General features: G+C 36.2%; 2 protein-coding genes and 1 pseudogene across 3 annotated transcripts in view; 2 read left to right on the top strand and 1 right to left on the bottom strand.

Moving 5' to 3' along the window:
• The window catches only part of LOC306640875 (ankyrin repeat domain-containing protein 42-like), a 75,022-nt gene that overhangs the window by 29,897 nt on the left and 17,187 nt on the right, over positions 1-27,938 (bottom strand). The window contains exons 4-9 of the mRNA XM_079105587.1: positions 27,779-27,898; positions 26,293-26,428; positions 19,762-19,962; positions 14,504-14,629; positions 12,048-12,153; positions 7,383-7,558 (exon numbers count right to left, since the gene is read on the bottom strand). Of these exons, the coding sequence (XP_078961713.1) occupies positions 7,383-7,558; positions 12,048-12,153; positions 14,504-14,629; positions 19,762-19,962; positions 26,293-26,428; positions 27,779-27,898 (865 nt within the window). The remainder of the gene's footprint in view (positions 1-7,382; positions 7,559-12,047; positions 12,154-14,503; positions 14,630-19,761; positions 19,963-26,292; positions 26,429-27,778; positions 27,899-27,938) is intronic.
• On the top strand, positions 158-4,205 carry LOC306640889 (ubiquitin thioesterase otulin-like; annotated as a pseudogene). The gene has a single exon. The product of its transcript is annotated as a ubiquitin thioesterase otulin-like (transcript).
• Positions 4,868-6,146, top strand: LOC306640900 (ADP-ribosylation factor 2-like). Its single transcript, XM_079105636.1, has one exon. The coding sequence runs from the start codon at positions 4,926-4,928 to the stop codon at positions 5,160-5,162; it is 237 nt and encodes a 78-aa protein (XP_078961762.1). The 5' UTR covers positions 4,868-4,925; the 3' UTR covers positions 5,163-6,146.

Below are 27,938 nucleotides of genomic sequence, written 5' to 3'. Positions count from 1 at the left end.
AATGTCAGCAGGACTCCAGGGACCGTGCCCCAGCCCAGAGCTGGTCGGACTAGAGCTGCCGGGAGATGCCCACGCCAGAGGCGGGGCCAGGGCGGGGCGCAGGAGGGCGTGGGCCGGAGGGCGTGGGCCGGAGGGCAGCCCCAGCCCAGCGATTCGGTGCCTGGTGGAGCCAACCCAGATTTAGTGTGGCTCCTGAAATGGATATCACGAACTACTGCAAAGAAGAATGGAGGGGAAATACACAGAAAGCAACCTGTATGAAAAAGGGCTACGAGGAGGTTTCTCAGAAATTCACCTCCATGAGGCGAGTCCGTGTGATAACTATTGTGCACTGAGGGCCACGCTGTTTCAGGCAATGAGCCAGCTGGCTGCGCTTCCCCTCTGGCTGCAGGACCCGGAGCTCATGCTGTTACCAGAAAAACTGATAAGCAAATACAGCTGGATCATGCAGTGGAAACTTGGGCTGAAATTTGATGGGAAGAGCCAGGACCTGGTTGAAAAAATTAAGGAATCTCTCACCTTGCTAAGGAAGAAGTGGGCAAGCCTGGCTGAAATGAGAACTGCAGAAGCGAGGCAGATGGCTTGTGATGAACTGATACAAATGAAGAAGAGTACTGCCTCTACGAAGCTGTAAAATTTCTAATGCTAAACAGAGCCACTGAACTATATGATGATAAAGAGAAGGGAAAGAAAGTACCATTTTTCTCTGTGCTCCTGTTTGCTCGGGACATATCAAATGACCCTGGACAGCTGCTGAGGAACCACTTAAACCAGGTGGGACACACTGGTCACCTTGAACAGGTTGAAATGTTCCTTCTTGCCTATGCTTTGCGCCATGCCATCCAGGTGTACCAGCTGTCCAAGTACAACACTGAGGAGTTCATGACAGTGTCTCCCACTGACCCACCCAAGGACTGGCCAGGGTGGCCCTCATTGCTGAGGATGAATGGCACTATAATATCCCTGTCAGAGTATGTGAGGAGACAAGTCTGTGAGAGAGACACCAGCCTGGACAGCCTGGGGACATGGCAAAAGTGCACAGAGAGCTCCTCAGCTTGGGCCCCTAAGAGCCAAGTTGGACTCCGGTGTTCTGAAGACTAACTTTTCATAATAAGAAGAACAGTTTTCCCTTATCTGGGACCCAGTGTGTTTCATTGGGGCCTTCAGAGCATACCTGTTGGAAGGAGCAGACTGCATCTCCATAAGGCAAATACTTTTGTATTGGAAGAAACTCATTTTGAAGAATATGTTCATGTCTTAAATCAAAATTCTCCTTGGCTCTTAAGTTTTAAGATGGTGATTTTTCTTCAATGGTACAGGTCTCTGTAGTGATCTTTCTATGCAGTCTGCTTAAGTGGTACAATTCTGGGATAGTTTGTTAATAGCAAAGTCATAGCATCCTCTGATATTCTCATCTTATGGAGGAATGAGCAGTGATTTGGATTTACATATTAGTAATGCTATTTTAGCAGACTGTCTCATAGAAAATAAAGCATTGGGCTCCAGAGTGGGTTATTGGAGCCTTTTTGAAGGTTGGAGGAACTGCAGGAGAATCTAGACCATTTTACTCCATGTGAATGTGACAGGTGTCTTCTGTTCCCAGTGTACCGGAGTGTGGGATGTGGTGCAGGTGGTACCCTGTTGGTGTGGATGAATGTTTCTTTTAGCATCAGGAGCTGTTAATTATTCTAAAGTTCCAAAGAATCACAGTTTTATAGTTAGAACAGAGTTTATATCCACCCGTGTTTTTAGAGGAGGAATCCAAGGCCATATGATTTCCATCACTGCTCAGAGATCAGAGATGGGGACAAGTTGGTCTCCTGATCTTCCTGTGCCCTTTTTATGCTGCGTTTAAGGTAGCATCATTGCTGAATCCATGTAATGGATTCATGTCCTTTCCTGGCAGGGATAAATAACAGCAACCACCCTGAGATTTTTCCTGAATAAGCTAAAACAAAAGTGTGTAGTAAACATGGGTACAGAAGTGTGGCTGAGCTGCATGTGTCTTTGATTTGGCTCGGGCAGCCTGAGAGAAGCAGCATTGGCCTGCTAGGCACAGGTGAGTTACTGACTGGAGCTGCTGAAGGGGCAGTGCTACCAAGCTGGTCTGCCTCAGCCTGTGGTGTCTGCAAGGGATGTGGACTCTTGGTCATTGTCCGTGTGAACCAGACACATCACTCTTCAGTATTCTGTTGGCAGCACCTGACTTGGCTCAACATTTGTGGAGGTGGTGTTTCCCTCAAGTACTGAGCTTATGTTATAATAATTAAAATCTATTTGATCTAAAAAAAAAAAAAATACAAGCAACAATAGGTGTTGGCCAGGATTTGGGAAAAAAGGTACTCATACATTACTGGTGGAGTTGCAAATTGGTGCAGCCACTCTAGAAAGCAGTGTGCAGATTCCTTAGAAAACTTGGAATGGAACCACCATCTGATCCAGCTATCCCACTCCTTGGCCTATATCCAAAGAATTTAAAATCAGCATACTACAGTGATGCAGCCACATCAATGTTTATAGCAACTCAATTCACAATAGCTAGATTGTGGGTTCAACCTAGATGCCCTTCAATAGATGAATGGATAAAGAAACTGTGGTATATATACACAATGGAAAAGCCATAAAGAAGAATAAAATTATGGCATTTGCAGGTAAATGGATGGAGTTGGAGACTATCATGCTAAATGAAAAAGCCAATCCCCCAAAACCAAAGGCTGAATGTTTTCTCTGACAAGTGGATGATGATACATAATGGGGGTGTGGTAAGGGAAGAATGGAGGAATGCTGGATTGTGTAGACAGAAATGAGGGTGGGGCAGAGGGAAGGAAAGATAATAGAATGAGACAAACATCATTACCCTATGTACATGTATGATTACACAAACATGTGACTCTACATTGTGTACAACCAGAGAAATGAAAAGTTGTACCCCATTTGTATACAAAGAATCAAAAAAATTTTAAAAAATTATTATAATGAAATTCAAAAATAAATTAAAAATACAAAAAAGTCAAGCCAAACAGATATAGAGAAATTATTTGTGTTTACCAAAGTAACCCTAGCACCTTGAACACTACCTGATACATAACCAATAATCTATAAACCCATAATGATGAGAAAGAAGAACTGATGAAGCACAATTTTGTGATTACTTTTAGTAAAACATTGAGCCAGGTCAGAATATTTTCTGAATTTCAGAAAGTAGAACTATTTCTGATACACTGCCAAGCCCTTGGCCTATGACTGTGAACACAGCAGATATTCAAATATAAATTGAATGCCTATCTAAATCCGGTCTTCAAAGTAAAGTCCATGTTCCACTTCTGAAAAGTCTTCACTGCACTCTATCCTGAGTTCTATGAAACATTACCATTCACCTTGTTTTCCAGGTCTAAAATCCAACAGTCATCCTTGTTTACCTTCATTCTCAAACACCATGAATCCAAATCTGTCGATGAATCCTAGCATCTCTCATAGAAATATATTCAAATCTCACCATCTCCATCATCTACACTCTAGTTTAAGCCATCATCAACTTTCTCCTAAACTAAGGAGACCTGACCTCCCTGCTTCCATTCTTGTTCTGTGAAGGGAAGGGGGCTTCCCACACCACTGGAACTTTGGGTATAAAAACAATCAAGGCTGCCTGGCTTGGCTTTCTCCTCCAAATAAAGTATGGTCTTACTGGTGCTGTTTGGTTAAAGAACCAGGAAATAGATATAAATATTACCTTAAAGGGAAACACATAAATCTTAATGTAAGCTCCTATGAAATGGTGATAAGATAAAAAGACTGAAAGCAAAACAAGAACGGAGATTCCCAGTGTCAGCGGTAGTTACAGGTCTATATCAGGAAATCTGTGCAGATATGCTGCATCTACTCTTATACAATTCTAATTTAATATCTGTAGCAAATTTAAATTAGATTGTAGGACTGGGGTATGGCTCAGTGAAAAAGTGCTTGCCTAGCATGTGCCAGGCCCTGGGTTCAGTTCCCAGCACCACAATAAATAAACAAACAAACAAACAAAAATAAATAACAGAAAATTCATCCATTTGATGAATATGTTCTCTTCCCACCTGATAACCAACCTGAAATGTTATGCTCTTCCCCAGTCTTTAATCTACAAAGCAGCTACAGTGATATTGTTTTTAAGCATGAATTAGATCATATTATTCCCAACCCCAAATCCCACCAATGACTTTCTATTTAAATAAAATCTAAATCTAAAGTCCTTATTAGGCCCTTAATGATCTTGTTGGGCCCATGCTTACCTCTCCAACTTTATCTGCCATCTTTTCCTTACTAATCTTTCTCCAGCACCCACTGATCATGCTCAATCCACTGTATGACCTTACATATACTGTTCCCTCTGTTTGAAATGTTCTTCTGAGACCTTCATGTAGTTTACTCTGTGGTTCATGTGGTTCATTCAGGTCTCTTCTTAAATTTCACCTCAGAGTGGTCTAAACAGCTATCTACAGCACCACCCTACCACCCTACTTTATTTTCTTTATGCATATATTTTCTTATTATTTTGTTACCCTTCCCTCTGACCACCACCAGAATGTAAGTTCTTTTGCATTCTTTATTATTTCTCCAATAACTACCACAGTGCTTAGCACATTTTAGATAATCAATAAATGTTTTCAATTATTATTTGTAAAAATTATTGGCCGATGAATCATGGAAATCCTTGCATTATCTTTTTCCCTGTTTCCTATGATGCACTCAAAATTATTTTCTTTTATTTAATTTTTCCCACTTGGACAAAAGCCAGGTGTTATACTTCTTCATATATTCAACAGCCCAAGAATAAAAACTTGTATTAGTTCTGTTTCCCCAATAAACATTAAACTAGAACGGAGTCAGTGCTGTTCCTGTAGCGGTTCTCAGAGAGGCGACAGTTACAGATTTAAACTACAATGGGGAATGTTTTTGAAAAGCTGTTTAAAAGTCTATTTGGGAAAAAAGAGATGCGGATTCTTATGGTGGGTTTGGATGCAGCTGGAAAAACCACCATCTTGTATAAATTGAAGCTGGGAGAGATTGTGACTACCATCCCTACAATAGGTTTCAATGTGGAGACAGTAGAATATAAAAATATCAGCTTCACAGTATGGGATGTCGGTGGCCAGGACAAAATCAGACCTTTGTGGTGACATTATTTCCAAAACACCCAAGGTCTGATTTTTGTGGTTGATAGTAATGACAGAGAGAGGGTCAACGAGGCCCGGGAAGAACTAACCAGAATGTTAGCAGAAGATGAACTCAGAGATGCAGTTTTATTGGTGTTTGTAAATAAACAGGATCTTCCCAATGCTATGAATGCAGCAGAGATAACAGACAAGCTTGGATTACATTCCCTCCGCCAGAGAAATTGGTACATTCAGGCTACTTGTGCTACCAGTGGAGATGGGCTTTACGAAGGCCTGGACTGGCTCTCCAACCAGCTCAAAAATCAGAAGTGACCTGAAACATTCCTTCCCCTGTGCATTGTGGCAAAGCCAGCTGGCCTCCTCTGGGTGCATGTGGGTGTGTGAGGAGCCTTGGTGGCTGTGTGGCTGGGAGTGGGGGCAGCTTTCTCACTCCGTGCCTTATACACGCTATAAGAAAACCAGTATTATGTTTTAAGAAAACCAGTGTTACGTTTTAAACGCTACCTTCCATTTCAATGGCTTTGATGATGGTTTTTGCAGTTGATGGAGGAGTCCTGAGGGCTCCCTGGTGCACGACAGCCAGAGTCGTCTTCAGGGTGGAAAGGGGAGTTGGAGAGGAGTGGAGACAGGTCCAGTTACAGTCCTGGGTCTGGCATCTCTGCATACCTAGAGTCCTGTTAGACTTTGTTGTCATTTTGTAAGAAGGAAGGAATTGCTTCCAAAGTTAGCAGCTCACTTTTGAGTGCTTTAAAGCAAACGAGCCTCAAAAAGAACAGGTACTTACTACGGAGTGAAGAGGTTCAGATTGGAACGTTTCCCTTAAGTTCTACTTTAGCTGACTCCTGATTTTAACATGTTTTAGTTAAAGAAATCAGTGATTTCTTTGTTTGAGTATCAGGACAGTAACTCTAGAAAATTGTCCAGTCTTTCCCTTAGGCTACTCCCTCTGTTACTTGCCAAATGGAGGCCCTTGGGGAGTAGCCCAGTGTGAGGGCAAGGCTCTTCCTGGAGCCCCACAGTCCATGGTGGAGCAAGGGTCCCACTGTGGGGGAGAGGGAGGGTCAGGTGGAGGAAGTGAGGGATATTGTGGTTGTCTTCTGGTGTCACCATCCCGTCTCTAGGCCTGAAGGCTGCCGTTCCCACTTCCCTACTGTGCCCAGTGCTCTACACAAAGCAGGAGGCTCACTCCTGTGAGGAGCCTCACGATGTTCACTGTCTTAGTCCACCTTAGGATATTGGTTAGTTTCTCCTCCAGAATCTCACACCTGTGCGTGGTGAAAGTTTGTGAGAAAGCCAAGAGGTTAATTTTGGGGAGGAAGTCCACTCCCTGCCACCCCTGGCATTGCCCCCGAGTTGGTGCTAAATCTTCTATAAGAAACATCTCTTGTCTAGATCACTCTCCCTGGCTCTCACTCCCACTCAGTTGGAGTAACATCTTAGGAACTGTTTGGAAACAGTTTTATGCTTTATGTTGTCTCCAAATATTAATTAGAGCTAGGTTCACTCAGCCTTGAGGTCTTTTGCCCAAACAGCTGTTGGCCACGTTTGTATCTGAACACTTCTACTGTTTAAGATTTTAAAATTCATTTTAAAAGAAGTCTTGATTCAGATTATAGAGATGGGAGGACAAGTGAATTTTAACAAAAGTAAACCTTGTTCATCGATAACAATGAAGTTATAATAGGAAAAAATGGTAAATGTGGGACATAATGTTTTTCTTTAAAGAATGCTCATTGCAATACTGGCAAGCCCAGATTTGATTTTGAACAGTAATTCCTGAGAAATATTTAGATTGTACGCCTGAAATTGGCAGGGGCTGCATCTCATACTTTTGTATTTATGCTTAGTCCAGTGTACCTGGTATGGTGCTAGGCCTCCTGAACACTCATGGATTGGTTGGATAATAAAGAACTTGCTTTGGGAAAAAAAAAAAAAAAAAAAACATTAAAGTACTTTACTTTATATACAGTAATTGTCCTTAGAATAACGTCCATCCTTTGGTAAAAAGTGACTACGGGGTGGGGAATAACAGAATGAATCAAACATCATTACCCTATGTACATGTATGATTATGCAAATGGTATGCTGTTACTCCATGTACAAACAGAAACGACAAGTATCCCATTTGTTTACAATAAAAATAAATTAAAATTTAAAAATTTTTTTAAAAAGTGACTACGGTATTTCTGAAAGAATAAATCACAACAGAGGTGGTATACTTACTTCTAGCATCTGTTTTATCTGATTCACTCAGACATAAATCATCCTTGGCATCAGTGCTTCCCTCAACACCATGCCTTATAAAAAACTTTAGGTCATTTTCATCAATATCATAGTCATCATCTATATCATATTTCTGTAGCCCCTCTAGTAGCTTCACTGCTGCCAAGTGGGCAAATCTGTTGAAAAGAATTAATAGTTAACCAGATAGACAATCTCAAATTTAAATTGCAGTTTGCTCTTAACTTGGGCAATTCTACTCTGAATGTTCTTCCATCAACCCACCCAGTTAGTGAAGGAGAGATTTAATATATATGAAGGTCAGATTTAATATATATTCAGTTATGTGGGAAACTCAAAACAGTTACTGGACACAAAAGACAAGTACTCATATTTAAAACAGATTCCATAATGGCAAAAATTCACTGGGAGAGGAGATTCAATATCAAAAGAAAAATTCTGTGTGCCCCCAAACAGAACTACTCAACTAAGCACAGAACTACCCTAGCTTCACTCCTTGTCTTTGCTGCCTTTTATTGACCCAATGTAGATTGTAAAATTAGTTGTGGTTCCAATTTTGGAGCTAACTATAGTTCTATCCCCATTAATCCATCCTTCCTCAACCCAAAGCATTTGCATGGCTTCAAATATAATGGAAAAATAATGACCTTCCTATTGACATTTTCTATTCTCTTCACTCTTTCTCACATCTCTACAAGCCTCCAGCAATATACTCTTGCTTTTGGAGCTGTTGCTGTGATTAAATGTAATCTGCATATTTTTTCCACAATTTTGCTAACTAGGATATTTAATACTTTGTCTTAAGACACGAAGAATCTAAACTAAAGCCAAAATCTTTCCCCATATTTACATAACCACACACACATACAAACATAACATACATCCTTATCTTTTATCAGGTACTACAAACCATTAAAGACATAATAATAAGGTTTAGGGATGTAGGTCAATGAGAGAACACTTGTCAAGGACACATGCATGAATCTGTGAGTACATGAGTATAATCCCCAGGACCAGCAAAATTTTTTTTAAAAATAACAGTAATATAACTCATATAGAAAATTGTAAGGTTAACAGAATTCATTATATCTACTACTATACTATTAATTTAAAACTAGCATTTACTGGATGTTCATGTCAGATTCAAAGTTATCTTTATAATAACACTAATGAAAAATGTGAACCCGAAAATAACTCTGGATACAACCATGGTACTCAATCACCAATGTAATATTCATATAAAAACAGATATTTAGATCTAGATAAAATAGACAAAATAAGTTCAGAAATAAGACCGCATATATAGGAACAGCTGATTTTGACCAAGGCAAAAGGCAGTGGAGAAAGGACAGCACTTTTCAACAAACAGTGCCAAAACAATTGAATATGAATATGCAAAAAATAACTTGGGATGCATACTTCATATCATATTTTTTAAAACTAATTTGAATCATAGACCTCAAAATCTAAAATCATACCACCTCTAGAAGAAAAAAGAAGAAAATCTTTGACTTTGTACTAATCAAAGATTTCTTTAATGCCAAAAGCATAATTCATGGAAGGACAAACAAGTAAAAAATTTAAAAATGCTCTCCAAAGATAACTGTTGAGGTAATAAAACACAAGCTATGAGTGGAGAAAAAATCTTGCAAAGCACATTATCTGAGAAAGAACTAATATCTAGAATATGGAAAACCTAAAACAATGCAGTTTTTAAAAGTGGACAACCATCATTATGTACAATTATAATACACCAATAAAAAATGTGGGGGGAAAAGTGAAAAAAATCTAAAGAATCACTTTTTCAAAATATACAGAGGGCAAACACATTTATTAAAAGATTCTCAAGACCACTTTTCTTTAGAAAAATGCAAATGTAAATGACAATGAGATACCACTATCATACCCATTTGAATTATGAAAATCAAAAACCTGACAATATCAAATGCTGGTGAGAATGTAGAACAACAAACTCTCATTCATTACTTGGTGGAAATGTAAATCAGTACAGTCACTTTGGAAGCCTCTTAGGCAGTTTTTTTTTTTTTAATAAAGTTACGCATACATTTAGCATATGGCCCAGCAATCCTACTTTTAGGTGTTTACCTAAGGAATTGAAAAGTTATACTGATACAAAAAAAACCTGTATATTAATATTTATAGCAGCTTTCTTCATAAACACCAACAAATGGATATAATTGAGATATCCTTCAATGGGTGAGTAAATAACTGAACTACAGAATACTATGGAATACTGCATACAATGGAACACTTCTCAACTGTAAGAAGGAAACAAACTATGTATCTACATAGCTGAATTTCAAAATAATTATGCTGAGTGAAAGAAAACAGATATGAGTACAAGTGAAGCACCACATAACAACACTGGTCATCAACAGACTGCCTGTACTATGGTGGTCTCATAATATTAAACAGCAGAACAATTTCTACTGTCTAGTATTTTTCTAGGTACCCTTTTACTAGGAACTTTTCTGGGTTTAGAAATGTTTAGATGTACATGCATTGTGTTACAATTGCCTATGATGTTCAATATAGTAACATGCTGCACAGGTTTGTAGCCTAAGAGCAATAGGTTATATACCATGTAACCTGAATGTGTAGTAGGCTATACCATCATGGTTTATATAATTTATCTCAGATTATGTCCCCACCATTAAGCAACACTTAACTGTATATATTATATGATTCCATTTATATAAAATTTTACAAATGCAATTTTATCTATGGTGAAATAAAATGGATAAGTGTTTGCTTGAGGAAAGGATACTCTGGCACTGGGAAAGAGAGATTACGAAGTGGCAGAAAAAGACTTTCAGAGGTGATGAGTATGTTCACTATCTTGATTATAGTGATGGTTTTTTCACTGTGTCTACATATATTAAAATTCATTTTGTACTGCATAATTATGTGCATTTTATTACACATCAATTATGCCTTGATAAACCTGTTTTAAAATATAAATACACTTGGCTCTGGGATTGTAGCTCAGTGGTAGAGAGCTTGCCTTGCACATGAGGTACTGGGTTTGATCCTCAGCACCACATAAAAATAAATAAATAAAATAGAGGTATTGAATCCATCTACAGCTAAAATTATTTTTAAAAATTAAAATTAAAAAATATACCTGAGTTGGCAATGATCCCAGGTATATGGTACAACAAAACTACATTCCAAGGCATCAAAGAAACTCCACAGATAAAATTTTTAAGAAACATGACTCATAAAAAGAATCAGCAGTTATTTAGAGAATGACTGGACAAAATCATCAGGTCAAGCCTCACCTACCATTGTTAGTCCATATTCACACTTCAGATTCATGCAGTTCTGAACCACATACATGATGTTATCTTACAACCCCTCCTCCTTCAAGAATCAGCATAAATATTACTTCTTTTAAAAGTCTCCCTGACCTCTATTTAAATTGTCCCCCCACAGTTCCCTTCATTACTTTTACCATCATATGTATTAAAGTCTCTCATACACATGCACACACAACTTATAAATAGGAAAACTTGGACCTTCCCTTTCCACGTGTTCTGTTTGTTGTTATTTATTTGTTTTTTCTTACAATTCTAGGGATTAAACCTAGGGGCGCTTTACCACTAAGTTACATTCTGGTCCTATTTATTTGTAAATTTATTTTTCTGGCTAGGTTGCCCCGGTTACCTCAAACTTGCAATCCTCCTGCTTCAACTTTCCAGAGTTGATGGATTACAGGCATGAGCCACCATGCCCAGCATTTCCTATGCTCTGACTGCACCTTTACACAGTATGTAATAGAGTACAATGATTATAATTAATAAGAACTTTTGTTTGAATATTTGTCTCTCCACATGACTAATTGTTCCAGGCAGGGGTTGTGTTTTCTCATCTTTATTATCTGACTAACCATCTGTACCATGGTAATAGACAAGAAGTAGAATGAAAGAATAATCAAATGAACAAATGAATGTGTCTAATTATTCCTTGAGAATCTGACCCGAATGAACTGGTAGTGTTTAATAGGTGCTGTATTTAATTCAATTATAAATCTCAAAATACATTTCAAACCCCTTGTAATTTTTTTATTTTATTAATGTTAATTATTCCTTTTTATCACAGTATTATCACAATATATCTTAAAAGGGTGCAATAGACATTTGGGCAGGACAATTCATTGTGCACCACTATTCTGAGCACTGCAGAATATTTAGCATTCCTGGACCCAACCCCATTAAAGATTAGTGCCAGTCATTCCAACAATCACTGTGACAATCCTCCCCCTGATTTCTAAATACCCTCCTCCCAGGAAAGGGGACAATGTTACTTTCCAGTTGAGAATCACTATCTTCTTTTTTTCTTTTTCTTTTTTTTTTTTTTTTTTTTTTTTTTTTTTTTTTTTTTGTGGGCACTAGGGATTAAACCCAGGGCCTTGTGCTTGCGAGGCAAGAATCACTGTCTTAAAGAAAAGAACTACAATGGCAAATATCAATTTATCTTGATGATTATGATTTCATCTGCATTTGAATTGAGTCCTCCAATTTTATGTAATTCCCTTAAATCCTCAGATGTTTCTAAATATAAGAAAGTATAAATAAAACTTTAAAAAAAACAAAAGAAAGAAACAAAGCAGGTAGGGATCTATACCTCTTAGCCACATCACTGGGTGTCTCCCCTGCTTTGTTAGTAATATTACTGTCTGCTCCCACTTTAATTAACCACTGCAAACATTCTATGTGGCCTTGTCCAGCAGCTGTTCAAAAAATAAAAAAGAAAATAAGAAATACAAAGTTGTTATTAGTAACAATTTCAAAAATTGGGGACAATAATATTATAGAGTACTTTTTGTTTTTTGTTTTTGTTGTTGTTATTGGGTTTTTTGTTGTTGTTGTTTTGTTGGTACCAGGGATTGAACTCAGTGGTGCTTAACCGCTGAGCCACAACCCCAGCCCTTTTTAAAAATATTTTATTTACAGATAGGGTCTTGCTAAGTTGCTTAAGGCCTCACTAAGTTGCTGTGACTGGCTTTGAACTTATTATCCTCCTGCCTCAGCTTCCCAAACCACTAGGATTTTACGCATGTGCCACCACACCCAGCAAAAGTACTTCCTTGAGTACTGATCCTTGTAGTAACTAAGAAAAGAATATTAAGTAAGTATTATTTTCTGTTTCATTTATCCATTTGTGAGACTAACATGTAATCAAATATATACTGTACACAGAACCTATACAGAGAATTTTACAAACAGACATAAAAGCTGAAGCTCAAAGATGTTATTTATTTAACATCACACAGCAAAGAATTAATGAATTTGATTCTAGAATCGTTTTTTCTAATCTTACCCAAGTGCTTGCCATCTGCGATAGAACTCCTAACTAATCTTGAATCACACAAGAAGGTGAGCACATGCCAACCACTGAAACCTACATAGACTGCTTCAAAAATTTTGGTCCATTATTCTCTCTTATTCCTCCAACTCTTACAACTCACATGCAGTCTATATTAATTTTCACCTTCACAACTTTGCTCTTCCCATTCAAAGTCCATTACTCAACTATGTTTTCATTTAATTTCTACCCATTATTCTTGGTCTACTTCAAGACGCAGGAAAGCTTTGGAAAATAAGCTTGATAAACCTGAATTTAAGTCTACTAAACAATGACACTTGAGAACAGGACTGTAATCTTTACAATCCCAGAACTTACCACAGAGCTGGCACATATGCTCAAAAATGTCTGTGGAGTTCATGAGTGCATTAATGTAGGAAAAAAATGAATGCAATCTCAGCTTTGCTCTTACTAATTGTGTAACCTCAGTCAAAGGTACCTGACCTCTCTTAACTTCAGTTTCCTCATCCTTTACTGACATGTTTTATTTACAAGGAAAGTATACTGCTATTTCATCAAACTGCAATAAAGATTAAATATAATAAGAGCTTTGCACTCTGTTAAGTGTCATATAAGCATCAGGTATCATTACTAAATTCCCATGGATACGTCTTCAATAATTTGATCCTTACCAACTTCTTCCATCCCTCAACTCCTATTCCCAAATTCCTATCACATATATTTTAGCAGCCAATTTTTTTATTGTAAAATCTCAATTTTTTTCATGGGATAAGTGTTTAGTTCCTGAACAGAAAGGCCTGGATCTCATTCTGTCTTCAGATTGCAGGCACATAGTTGGTGCTGAATATATAACTATTACCTTATAAAACTATTGGTACACATAGTACTTAGATTCTATACTTGGGGTGCATTATAGGTTAAACAAAGTTTAACAAGTTAAAACCTAACCAATGGGAACATAATATATTATCTGAGAATTGCCAGAAGTTATTTATGAAATAAAGTCCAATTTAAACACATAATTATATTAGCAAGCCTACTATCTTTTTTTCTCTAAGAGTTTTACCAGCATCACCTTCCATCAGATCATGAAAAAACTTTTAACGCAATGCCACAAATAAAAAAGAATGGAAATTTCACCCATAATAGGTTAAAGACTTGGTTTTTGGCTAAAGTCAAAAGGGGAGATTAACAAACATAATTTCTAGAGTGTCAACATGTGGGACAATTTGACAAAGTCTGATTAAAAACCAAAAGAACTCTAATCAACATTATAGAATTCCACATGGAAGGGAGGAGAGTAAAGTGGCAGATATCTTTGAAATATGTTCAAACCTAATTATGTCCATTGATATTTCTACAGAAGTAAAAAAATTTTACAGGTCTAAAGAAGAAAATTCTGAATAAAATTTTTCAAGAGATAGAATTTCCATTTTAGTACCAAAGGACAGGTCATTTTGAATATGTTAAGAAATTTGTCATATCTTCACTAACATTATAATGTCACAAAAGAAATTCCATTGGAATTGCCCTTAAATGTGACAATGTGTAGGTATCTGACATCAAAAAAAGAACATAACACTTCAATTGAAAATCTGTCATTCTGTATACCAAATAATGTAGACTTATACCTGCTAACACATGAAAGAATTTTTCTGTTTTTCATGTGTTTCTGATGGATAATACTTCAAACAGTGACTAACTCAGAGCAATTGTTAACAGAACTAAAAATGAGTGGGAATATAACAGTTCACCTTTATGCATAGGAGTTGATCCAGTATCATCACGTTCATTAAAATTGATTGCTCCATCTTCTACTAATTTCTTAAGCATTTCCAAATCACCCTTAAAGGCAGCCACATGACCTGGAAATGCTAATGCTATGAAAAAAAATTCAACATTTAAGTAAACACATGAATTATTCTTTTCCCTGCCTTAAGCTGTCATATATTTCAGGTTTCAATATTACTTCAAATGTGAGGCTTTCTCTTCAACAAATGGTGCTGGGAAAACTGGAAATCCATATACAACAGAATGAAACTAAACCCCTATCTCTCACCCTGAACAAAAATCAACTCACAATGGATCGAGGACCTCGAAATCAGACCAGAGACCCTGCATCTTATAGAAGAAAAAGTAGGTCCAAACCTTCAACTTGTTGGCTTAGGATCAGACTTCCTTAACAGGACTCCCATAGCACAAGAAATAAAAGCAAGAATCAATAACTGGGATAAATTCAAACTAAGTAGCTTTCTCTCAGCAAAGGAAACTATCAGCAATGCAAAGAGAGAGCCTACAGAGTGGGAGAATATCTTTGCCACTCATACTTCAGATAGAGCACTAATTTCCAGAATATATAAAGAACTCAAAAAACTCTACACCAAGAATACAAATAACCCAATCAACAAATGGGCTGAGGATATGAATGGACGCTTCACAGAAGAAGATCTACAAGCAATCAACAAACATATGAAAAAATGTTCACCATCTTTAGTAATAAGAGAAATGCAAATCAAAACTACACTAAGATTCCATCTCACCCCAATTAGAATGGCAATTATCAAGAATACAAGCAACAATAGGTGTTGCAGAGGATGTAGGGAAAAAGGTACACTCATACAGTGCTGGTGGGGCTGCAAATTAGGGCAGCCACTCTGGAAAGCAGTGTGGAGATTCCTTAGAAAACTTGGAATGGACTCACCATTTGACCCAGCTATCCCACTCCTCAGCCTATACTCAAAGGACTTAAAATCAGCTTACTACAGAGATACAGCCACATCAATGTTCTTGGCTGCTCAATTCACATTAGCCAGACTGTGGAATCAACCTAGACGTCCTTCAATTGATGAATGGATAAAGAAACTGTGATATATACATATATATATATATATACATATATATATATATACACACACACACACACACACACACACACACACACAATGGAATATTACTCAGCTATAAAGAATAATAAAATTATGGCATTTGCAGGCAAATGGATGAAATTGGAGAATATCATGTTAAGTAAGATAAGCCAATCTCAAAAAACCAAAGGACGAATGATCTTACTGATTAGCGGATGATGACACATAATGGGGGGGTGGGAGGGGGGCAAGAATGTTGGAAGGAGGGACTGTATAGAGGGAAAAGAGGGGTGGGAGGGGTGGGAGGGAAGGAAAAAATAACAGAATGAATCAAACATCATTATCCTATGTAAATGTATGATTACGCAAATGGTAATCTGTTACTCCATGTACAAACAGAAAGAACATGTATCCCATTTGTTTACAATAAAAATAAATTAAAATTTTAACATGTGAGGCTTTTATATTAAAATGAGTTCAGTTGATGCATAGTAAGTAATAAAAAGAGAATTATAAAATAAGATTATTATCAATTGTGTTACCCTTCCTCTTCTCCAGATTCAAACTTGCCAAAAGTATTGAACCGATATATTATTAGCCATATTCCCTTTCTCCCTCATTCTACCACAAAACACAAAAGGATGGTCATTTCAACTCTTTGCATGAAGACACTAGGTCTCAAGGCCTGCTTGTGCACAGACCATTCCCTCTTCTGCTTGCCCTGAAGTGAAGATAACAAAATATACCAGAAGTGGATAAAAAGTATGTGTTTATTTATATACTTGGTATGTATCAATACATACATACATACATATATACAAATACATGTATGTGAAAGTACCTAACCTGGTGCCTTGCACATGGATGCTTGATAGACTGTCTTGAATTATGAAACTACATACAGTGAGCCTTCGTTAAATGCCAGGCACAGAAGTAAGCACTTAAAAGAATTAATAATACAGAGGCAAATAACAAACCCACACATTTATGGCAACGGGTTTTTGATAAAGATGCTAAGACATTTCAATAGGTAAGGAGGAGTCTTTCCAAAAAATAATACTGGAACAATTGATTATGCATAATTTTTTAAAAACATTTTTAAATGGACACATTTCATTCCATATACAAAACTTAAATTGACACAGATCAAAGATCTAAATGAAAAAGCTAAAAGGATAAAAATTTCAGAAAAATTAGGAGAATATCAAGTTGATTTTGGGATAGGCTAATATGTCAAAATAGGACCACAAAACACTATCTAAAAAAATAAATAAATTGTACTAAGTCAAAATTTAATACATTTACTCTTTGAAAAGCACCATTAAGAAAACAAAAAGGCAGAGTCTGAATGGGAAAAATATTTGTAATTCATATATCTGACAAAGAACTTGCATCCAGAATATGCAAAGAACACTCAACACTCAATAATAAGCAGAAAAACAACTCAATTTTTTAAATGGGCAAAAATAACTGAACAGACACTTCATAAAGGAAGATATATGATTAACCAATAAGCATAGGAAATATGCTTAGTATCCTTAGCTAAAAGAGAAAAGTACTTTGAAATGACAATACTACATATCCATTAGAATGACTAAAGCAAAACAGACTGACCATACATATCAAGTGCTGACAGAGCGTGAAGAATGACATTTTCATATATTTCTGCCTAGAGATGTTAAATAATACGGCTACTCTGGAAAATAATTTCATGGCTTCATAAACAATAAACATATACCTACCATATATTCCACTCCCAGGTATTTAACAAGAGGAATGCAAATGTATGTCTACAATTCACAGCAATTATTAATATATCCCAAAACTGGAAACCATCCAAAAGTTCATCAGTAGGTAAATAGATAAACAAAATGTAAAACAATGGAATATAACTCGGTAACAAGAAAGAATGACTTACTGGTACACACAACATGGATGAATCTCAAAATGACTTCACTGAATACATGAAACTCTAGAAAATGTAAAGTAATCCATAATGATAAAAAAGAAGACTAATTGTACTATGAGGTCAGGATACAGGAGGAATGAACATGGAGAGGATATATATTAAAAAAAAAACTTTGGGGCAATGGAAATGTTTTGTACCTTTATTATTGTGGTGGGTTCATGAGTGTGTGTGTGTATGTATGTATGTATATATATATATGTGTGTGTGTGTGTGTGTGTATGTGTCAAAATTCATCAAAATACATGCTTTAATCCAGTTTAAGTAAATTATTCTCTAATAAAGTTGATTTTTTAAAGGATACCATAAACAAAGTAAAAAAAAAAAGCCATATGAGAGAAAATATCTGTATCAGATATTTTCAAAACTATACAGAACTCCAATTATTTAGAAAATAAATGAAACTTTTAAGAAAGGAGAAAAATATAGGTAGGGAATTAGGAAATTTTATATATCTTTATTAATATATGTTATATAACTAAAACATAAAATCACAGAATGAAATGATAAATCCAAAGTAATAGTTTACCCTTGAGGAGAAAGAAAAAAAATTCCTCTATTAGGGAAAGAGATCCAAAAAACTTCAAATCCCTAATATTTTCTTCATTAGTGATACAAATATCACTCTTCATGTTAATCTCTATATACTTGTCAATAACTTTATAAAAAGATGTTCAACCTCATTAGTAATCAAGAAAATGCAAATCAAAACACAAATTAAACCTTTTCATACCCAACTGCTTGATAAAAGTTGTAAGTCTTACACTGCTAGATACATTGTGTTTCTCCACATCTTCACCCAAAACAGCTGGTAAGAGTGTAAGTTTTAACCACTTTGATAAAGAATGTAGCAATACTTTTTATATTGAAAATAGGTATATCCTACCAAGCAAAACCTAAAGTAGAGTTTCCCAACTATTCATCAAGACTCTTCTTAAAGATAACAATTTATCAAGGTACTTGGCTTTCCAACTATTTACCAGTGGCACCCTGGCTCCATAAAAGCAGAACTCTTAACTTAGTTACCAGAAAAGATAGGAAAGACCTTAAGAAGGTTCATCCAATGATACCAGCAAGCCATGAAAACATCATTTCCTATGTAGGCTGTATGTGAAAAATATAGGGAAGCCCTTCTCCAAGGAAACTGTTATGTACACACTTAAGGAGACATGTACAAGAATATCCACTACCACACTACTTACAATAGTAAAAATTTGTAAGCAACCTAAATGTCAAATGGGGACTAGATAAAATAATGGTTTTCACAGAATGGGAACAAAAAAACATATACATTAATATAATAATTTCAAAAACATACCTTTTTATGAAAAAATAAAGTCATGAAAGGTTATGTACTTTTTATGCCATTTTTAAAAGGTTTGAAGAGAAGTTTCAAAGACTGCTAGTTGTCCACTAAAATACTCTTCCTTAAACAGTATTAGAGTTGCAGCTGAGATGAGACTTCCCAGCTAGGTAACGAAATAATCAGGCTTCCTTGAGGCTATTAATGGCCAACTCAACTAATTTGCTAACTCAATGTTAGCAATCTCCACTTGGAAATCAGTGGTCCTGGGTTTATATCATGTTCTCTCTCCCACCCACATCTTCTCACCGCTGCTTGATTAGCAAAAACTAGAGAGAGTTTGAAAACTAGCAGGTCTCTGAATAACTACATATAACAGATTCACTTTCACCCAGGCTGTCAAATGCAAGAAATAAACTTCTATATCATTTAAGTCGTTGTATTTTAGGATTTCTTTGCTACAACAGTTTAGCCTCTTATCCTAACAAATATACAAAATAATACTATGTATTTTTATGATACAGTATACACACATATGTAGATTCATAACTAAGATATAAAATCAGAGAATGGAATAATAAATCCAAAACAATATTTTACCCTTGGGGAGGAAGAAAAAATAATAGTATTATAGAGAGAGGTTCAAGGATTTCAAACTCTGTAATACTTTATTCTTAAACTCAGTAATAACAGTGTGTTCCTTATGTTAACCTCTACACACTTTTGTCTAAAATATTTCATAATAAATAATCTGGATTAATGTGTGGACAATGATATATTACAAATTTTAATGAAACATTTGCCTAATAACTTCTTTTCCCATTGTATTTTATTTATTATTATCATCATATTACATAAAACGTTCAGGTTATTACTTACTTTCTTGATCTTCTAAATCATTTCCTTCATATTTAGCCCCCTGGATAAACTGTAAAATATTCTGTTTAAAGAACCTCTGGGCTAGGTCCAATACATTTTCTCCATTATCATTGAAGGCTTTTAAAGCTTGTGTTCCACTATTCATCCTGCTGAGTAGGAATTTAAAACAATGAAGGTGGCCTTCCATGGCTGCTAAGTGAACTATAAGTAAGAAGAGAAAGAAAAAAATTAATTTTAAAATTGAAATTGAAGTAATTCAAAAAAAGAAATAATAAATGAGCTCTAATCCTCATAGGGAAATGACTATCTCTGCCCCACATGACAGGGACTTTCCCTGAGAAAGGAGAACAGACCTTCTTTCCAGACTTTCTCTCTTTATACAATCAGCCTTCTTGTCCTGAAAAAGCAGTAGACCACCTGGTTGAATAGTTACACTTACAGGCAAGGACTCTGTATTAATACACTGTGATATACCCAGAATTTAGAAGAGGGATTGGCACATAGTAGGTGCTCAATAAATATGTCAAATTAATTTAAGATATGATCTCAATTTGTGAACAAAGTAAAAAGTGTTTTAAAAGAGAGTAAATGGGAGACTCAAGATGGCAGGATAGAAGGCGACTGCATTCCTAGTTACTCCTTGTCTCAGGATTTAAGCAGCAGGAGTATACTGCTTCTCTGTGAAGTGGGTGAAAGAGGGATTTCAATAAAAATATTGGACAGTCAGAGTGTCTTAGAAACTCAGAAATTTGGGTACATTAAACAAAGAAGAAAGACTACATTGGAAGGGGCTGAAGATGTAGCAGAACAGAAGCAAAACAAGCAGAGAATATTTTACCCAGGGGGATTCAAGTCAGAAAAGCAAAGGAGAGCCCAACTCGCTTCCCCCTTTGAGTCTGGTTGCTCATGTGAGCGGCAGCCAGAGGAGGACAGGAAACTGAACACGCGGGGCAAACTGAACAGATGGGACAGGCATACACTCAGGGACTAATCCTGGGAAGCCTGTAAAGGCTGTGTTCATGGGAAGCAGAGGAGGTGAATGATTGACTCCCTCACCTCAGGAGTGGAATCCTAAGGAGGCTCCTGAGATCCATACTCCCAACAAAGATCAGCAACTGCCAGGGCCTAGGGGTGTGCTGATCTAATCTCTCCACAGCAGACACAACCCAATGAAGCCTCTGAGGTCTGATCAGACCTAAGCCCCATCTGCTGAAATTTCACTTACAGAACTCTGCAGCGGCCCCACCCTGGAAGAGCATCAGTCTGGTCTGTGGAGACAAAACCCCAGCTCCCATACCATCCTACATCATACAGGGGGAAGAGAAGCTAAGAATTATTTGAACCAGCTTCAGCCATAGGCTACTCCAACTGGCAGATTGGTGAGCAACACAAAAAGAGAAAGGGTTTAACAATCCTCAGCCCTTGTTCTTGTACTCAGTACAAAGCTCAAAAAGAAACGAGGGGATGGGGTTGTGGCTCGGTGGTAAAGCACTTGCCTAGCATGTGTGAGCACTGGGTTCAATTCTCACAACCACATATTAATAAATGAATAAAATAAAAGTCTGTCAACATCTAAAAAAATTTTTCTTATTGACTGTTTTGACCACCTCCATGGAAACAATTCCTTAATTTTTCATTAAGAATCCTGTTTTCTTTTTGTTTGTTTTTGTGCACGCTTTTGCTGTGCTGATTAGTTCATAACATATATACATATACATGTTTATGTCCCTTTTCTCATTTTTAGCATTTTTTAAATGTTATTTTTTCTTGTCTTTTCTTTGTTTATTTCTTTTTTATTTATTTATTTTTATTTCTTTTATTTTGAGGCAGTCCTTAGGGCTTTGCTAAGTTGCTCAGGCTGGCCTCAAACTTGCCATCCTCCTACCTCAGTTTCCCAAGCCACTGGGATTACAAGTATGCACCACCATGCCTAGCCTTGCCTTATTTTTTGAGGGTTAGGGTTTTTGATTAGTATATTTTGGTTTTATTTTATATTGTTTTTCATTTGTCTGTTTCTCTTGTTTCTCTTTCTTTTTTCTGCTAAAAGCCAAACCTTTTGTTCTTTCACTCTCCCTTTCCTTTGTTACTTGTATTTTTTCTCCTCCATCCTTATAACCATCACATGCTGCATCTCTTATGCATTCTCTTCATTCACTTTTTAAAATTGTAAACTCCTTTCTACCTTTATATCACATTTTCTTTTCTCTTAATTAATTGCATTATTACCATCTTTTATCACTAATTGGTTTTTATATAACTCCTATCCCCACCATTAATGTTGTTGCAATTATTACTGCTGTGAATGCCACAGCTGACACTTGTTTGATTTAACACCAGATATAATATATGGTTACTTATTGTTTCTGTTGATGGCAATTACTGACCCTACCATTTCTGGTTTTTGTGGCAATTAACATTGTAGTTATCAAGTATTAGTTTAACACTGCATGTTGTTTGCATAGGTTGTTGCAATTGTTTGTTTTCCCCTATTTTATGAGTTGCTGAGAACCTACAAGGACACTAAAGTTCACAGGGTAAAATTTTGCTGCTGAACTAAACTCAACCAAAAGATAGCACACCTTGGTCTATATACAAATTAATGACAATCTTTAGCTATCCTTTAATACAAAGAATAGAAGAGACAAAAACCCAAACTAACAATCAGGACTCAAGTAGAACTGGGTAGGGTGGGCCTCAATGTTCCACCTGAGGACATCTACTGCTGTAGCCAAAACAGACAGAAATAACACAAAGGCTGTGGATACCACACCCACAAGGAAATCTCAATCCAGAATACTGTAGGACACTTTGGCAAGGGAAGACAGTGCTCTACAAAGACTCACATGTAAGAGTGGAAGAGAAACACCTTCCAAAAGATGCATAAAATCCAACACATGAAATACAAGAAATATGAAAAACAAGCTAAGACACCTCCTCCTAAAGGTCATGATTCGCCAGCAAATCACCCCCAAAATATTGAAGTGGATGAAATATCAGCTAATAATTCAAAGGAATTATTACAAAAATGATCAACAAATTCTAAAACAACACTGAAAAACAACTGAATGAATTTCAGAAATTGGTACAGAATATGAATGAGAAATTCAATAAGGAGAAATATTTAAAAAGAACCAAACAAATTCTGGAAATGAAACAAACAATAAATCAAATAAAATTTTCACTTGAAAGTCTCTCTAATAGAGTAAACTGAAGATAAAATCTCAGAGCTGGAAGATGAAGTGGCCACTCTTGAACATTCAGACAACATTAAAGGAAAAAATTAAGTAACAATGAGCAGAATATATAAGAATGCTGGGACTTGAGGAGACCAAGTTTAAGAATCATTGGGATTGAAGAGGGTTATGAGATGTGGGTTAATGGAATGGATAAACTCTTCAGGGAAATAAAGAATTTTCCAAATCTTCAGAATAAAATGGATATTAAGATACCAGAGGCATTCAGGACCCCAAATACACAAGATCAAAAAAGAACACTCTATAACACATTATAATTAAAATGTCTAACATTCAGAATAAGGATGGAATTTTAAAATCCTCAAGAGGAAAATATCAGAGCACATTTAGAGGTAAGTGATTCAGAATCATTTCAGATTTCTCAGAACAAACTCTATAAGCCAGGATGTGTTCCAAGGACTGAAAGAAAATAACTGTAAACTAAGACTACTAGATCCAGCAAGGTTATCATTCAAACTCAAAGATCAAATAAAAACCTTAAAAGATAAGCAGAAAATAAAAGAATTCATGACTGCTAAACCAGCATTACAGAACTTACTTAGAGAAACGCTACACACAGAAGAAATAAAAAACCTCAGAGCTCACAAAAAAAAATCTCATTCTAATGGTACAGAATAGAGGACACGGACACAAACCCAAATAAATACAATTTTATCATATTAGACAAAGGTGCCAAAAATATGCAATGGAGAAAAGATAGCCTCTTCAACAAATGGTGCTGGGAAAACTGGAAATCCATATACAACAGAATGAAACTAAACCCCTATCTCTCACCCTGAACAAAAATCAATTCACAATGGTTCAAGGACCTCGAAATCAGACCAGAGACCCTGCATCTTATAGAAGAAAAGTGGGTCCAAATCTTCACCTTATTGACTTAGGATCAGACTTCCTTAACAGGACTCCCATAGCACAAGAAATAAAAGCAAGAATCAACAACTGGGATAGATTCAAACTAAATAGCTTTCTCTCAGCAAAGGAAACTATCAGCAATGCAAAGAGAGAGCCTACAGAGTGGGAGAATATCTTTGCCACTCATACTTCAGATAGAGCACTAATTTCCAGAATATATAAAGAACTCAAAAAACTCTACACCAAGAATACAAATAGCCCAATCAACAAATGGGCTGAGGATATGAATGGACGCTTCACAGAAGATCTACAAGCAATCAACAAACATATGAAAAAATGTTCACCATCTTTAGTAATAAGAGAAATGCAAATCAAAACTACACTAAGATTCCATCTCACCCCAATTAGAATGGTGATTATCAAGAATACAAGCAACAATAGGTGTTGCAGAGGATGTGGGGAAAAAGGTACACTCATACATTGCTGGTGGGGCTGCAAATTAGTGCAGCCACTCTGGAAAGCAGTGTGGAGATTCCTCAGAAAGCTTGGAATGGACCCACCATTTGACCCAGCTATCCCACTCCTTGGCCTATACCCAAAGGACTTAAAATCAGCATACAACAGAGATACATCATACTACAGAGCCACATCAGTGTTCATAGCTGCTCAATTCACAATAGCCAGACTGTGGAATCAACCTAGAAACCTAGATGCCCTTCAACTGATGAATGGATAAAGAAACTGTGGTGTGTATATACACACACACACACACACACACACACACACACACACACACATATATACATATGTGGTATATATACATATATATATATATACACACATACAATGGAATATTACTCAGCTATAAAGAATAATAAAATTATGGCATTTGCAGGCAAATGGATGAAATTGGAGAATATCATGCTAAGTGAGAGAAGCCAATCTCAAAAATCCAAAAGACGAAAGATCTCACCGATAAGCGGATGATGACACATAATGGGGAGTGGGAGGGGAGCAAAAATGGAGGAAGGAGGGACTGTATAGAGGGAAAAGAGGGGTGGGAGGGGTGGGGGAAGGAAAAAATAACAGAATGAATCAAACATCATTACCCTATGTAAATGTATGATTATGCAAATGGTATGCTGTTACTCCATGTACAAACAGAAACAACATGTATCCCATTTGTTTACAATAAAAATAAATTAAAAAAAAAAACAAAAAACAAAATTAGCGGGAATGATGGTGTGTGCCTGTAATGACAGATGCTTGGGAGGCTGAGATGGGAGGATTGTAATTTAGAGGTCAGCTTGGGCAACACAGCAACACTTGTTTCAAAAACAAATAAACAAACCCCTGAAACTGAACAAATAACAGTTGTCACCCTTCAAAAAAAAAATTCTATTATAGAGCTACACTAACAAAAAAATGCATGGTATTGGCTTAAAAACAGATACATAGACCAATGGTAAAGAACAGAAGACACAGAGACAAATCTACACATCTGATCCTTGACAAAAGTGCCAAAGACATACATTGGAGAAAAGAGGGCCTTTTTTACAAATTATGCTGGGACAACGGTTAATCATATGTAGAAGAATGAAACTAGATCCATATCTCACTTTGCACAAAAATCAACTCAAAATGGATCAAGGACCATAAACTATGCAACTCCTAGAAGAAAATGTAAGGTCAACACTCCAGAAAGAAGCAAAAGTGTTCCAGATGGTAATGTAAAAGTACAGATGAACCCAGGAAATCAGGAGATATATAGGAACCAAATTATAAGGGCCTCATTTGACAAAGTAATCAAGGCTCTACAGAGATGCCAAGAGGTTTTAAACCACAAATTTGATCGGACCTATTTATATAGCCTAGCCTAGCCTTCCCCTTCATGTGTTTGCTTCTTAAGATTTCTTTAGGATATAATTCATGTATTATTTTCATTCAAATATCAGTGTGATCTATCCCTTTTCTGAATTTCTACAGCACTTCTTAAAGAAAACAGTGTGCTTGGAACCTAGGTTCAAACTGGCAAGTATATTGCAGGTTAGACAACTGTATTAGCAAGGTAATTCAAACACACTTGTGTCCTCTATTTATACTATTTAAAATGTCAAAAGGTTGTCTATGGGGCAGATAGGTATGATAAGAACACTAGACAGTAGATGAAAGAAAAAGCTGCTGGGAAGAACAAATCAGTGCTTAATGTTGCCAATTTCTTTTTTGCTGATATGGTTCAAAAAAAAATCAAATCACATGAGGGGTGCCTAACAGGTAAGATATCAGATTTAAAAAATGTTCATATTTACTAGTTTAGTTTTGTGAAGGACTTTAATATAATGATTAGAGTTTAAATTTCTTAAATACAATCAAACGTTTAAGAGTTTATGTTAATAAAAATAAAATATTTGCTTTTGTATTATACCTGGAAGGTTTCCATTGTGGTCCACAGTTTCTATGCCACATCCCCATTTGACAAGAAGTTGCAAACAGCCAAGCCGCCCATGGAAAGCTGCATAATGTACAGGTCGCCATTCTCTCTTATCAGTCACGCTAGGATCCTACAGGTAACATTCACAAGGACTCAAGTTTCTTTCCATTTTGTAGGGAAAACACTAAGCCTAGCAGCTTAATTCTGCAAATGACAATTGGAGGCTGTTTGTAAAACTATTACGTAAACACTAAATAGAATAGAAAAATTTACTGCAACCACTGATTTGAACACACGAGCTCTTAAGACATTAGTGAAGTTTTATAAAATAATCTTTTTAAAAGAAGGTAAGTCAAATAACATTTTTTATAAAGGAACCTAACTATAAATCCTGACCAATAAAATGAAAAGGGTGAAATAATAATAACAACAATAAGTCTTATAAAGAATACTAAATAAATACAACATTTTAAAAATACTTGATCAGTGTTTCCTCTACTGATGGAGCCTCAATCATGACACTCTGATTGAGTGTCATGGGTAACCTCACTTGACACTCTGGTAAGTGCTGTGGGCAGCTGGAGCCACTCCTGCCATTTACACCCCAGACATTTCCACTTAGATAGCTTCCTTCTAACAGAAACCCCATGTCATTCTGAAACTGTTACCACTAAATATATTTATACTTTGATTTCAGAACTTAATTTGGAGCTGGTCAACCTGTGTTTGAGTCCTGAATCTGGCTCTCTTTATTTATACTTTTTTATCCTGAACAGTACTTAATCCTCCGAGTTTTGGATATCTTAACTATAATATGTAGATTATCAAGTTTATTTGATAGGATTTTATAGGAATTTAAAAAAAAATAATATTCACAAAAGAATAAAATGAAAAGGATAGGTTTAAATGATCAAATCATATCAAGACACTTTTTTTCTAACTACAGAAACACCAACTCTTACCATGTCTTCAATATAGGTAATCCTTTCCTTATAGCTATTTTTATGATCAATGGGTAATATTAAACATAAATATTTCAATAAATAAAATTTCTGGAGAAAGGAATCACTTTCTAAATCTGTGTATGAAATAAAGAGTTTCAAAAGAAAGAGGGAAGGAGGGAAAGAGGGAGGAAAGGAAAGAGGTAAACACAAAGAAACATATGGAAATTGTAAAGATTTATAATTCCCTGGTTAACATTTGTTTAAAAGCTTTAGAATCCTCCTAGTGAAACTATGATCTGGCATGAAAAACCTCTGAAATACTTTGTACTACTTAACTGTTATCTGGGGAGTGGATGCTACTGTGAGATTAGCCTGAATTATTGCTCCCATATTTACAGATGAAAAAGCTAAAAGGAATAATTAAATTACTTTCCTAAAGTCAAATAAGGGATTTCAAAAGTTAGGAAGAGATAAATGGACAAGCAAATGCTATTCCATCTATGATTATACACTACCATATTAACAGAGTCCCTTACCACTCCACTCCGGAGCATGATCTGTAAAGTGAAAGAATGTCCATGAGTTGCAGCAAGATGTAAAGGAGTGCATCCACGATCATCTTGAGCTGCTAGATTTGCTCCATTTATTACAAGAGCCTAAAAGTAACAAAATGAGAATGACATTGACAAGTGTTCA

The sequence above is a fragment of the Sciurus vulgaris genome (assembly GCF_902686455.1).
Source record: "Sciurus vulgaris genome assembly, chromosome: 11".
Taxonomy (NCBI): domain Eukaryota; kingdom Metazoa; phylum Chordata; class Mammalia; order Rodentia; family Sciuridae; genus Sciurus; species Sciurus vulgaris.
This window is presented reverse-complemented; position numbering and strand designations above follow the sequence as displayed.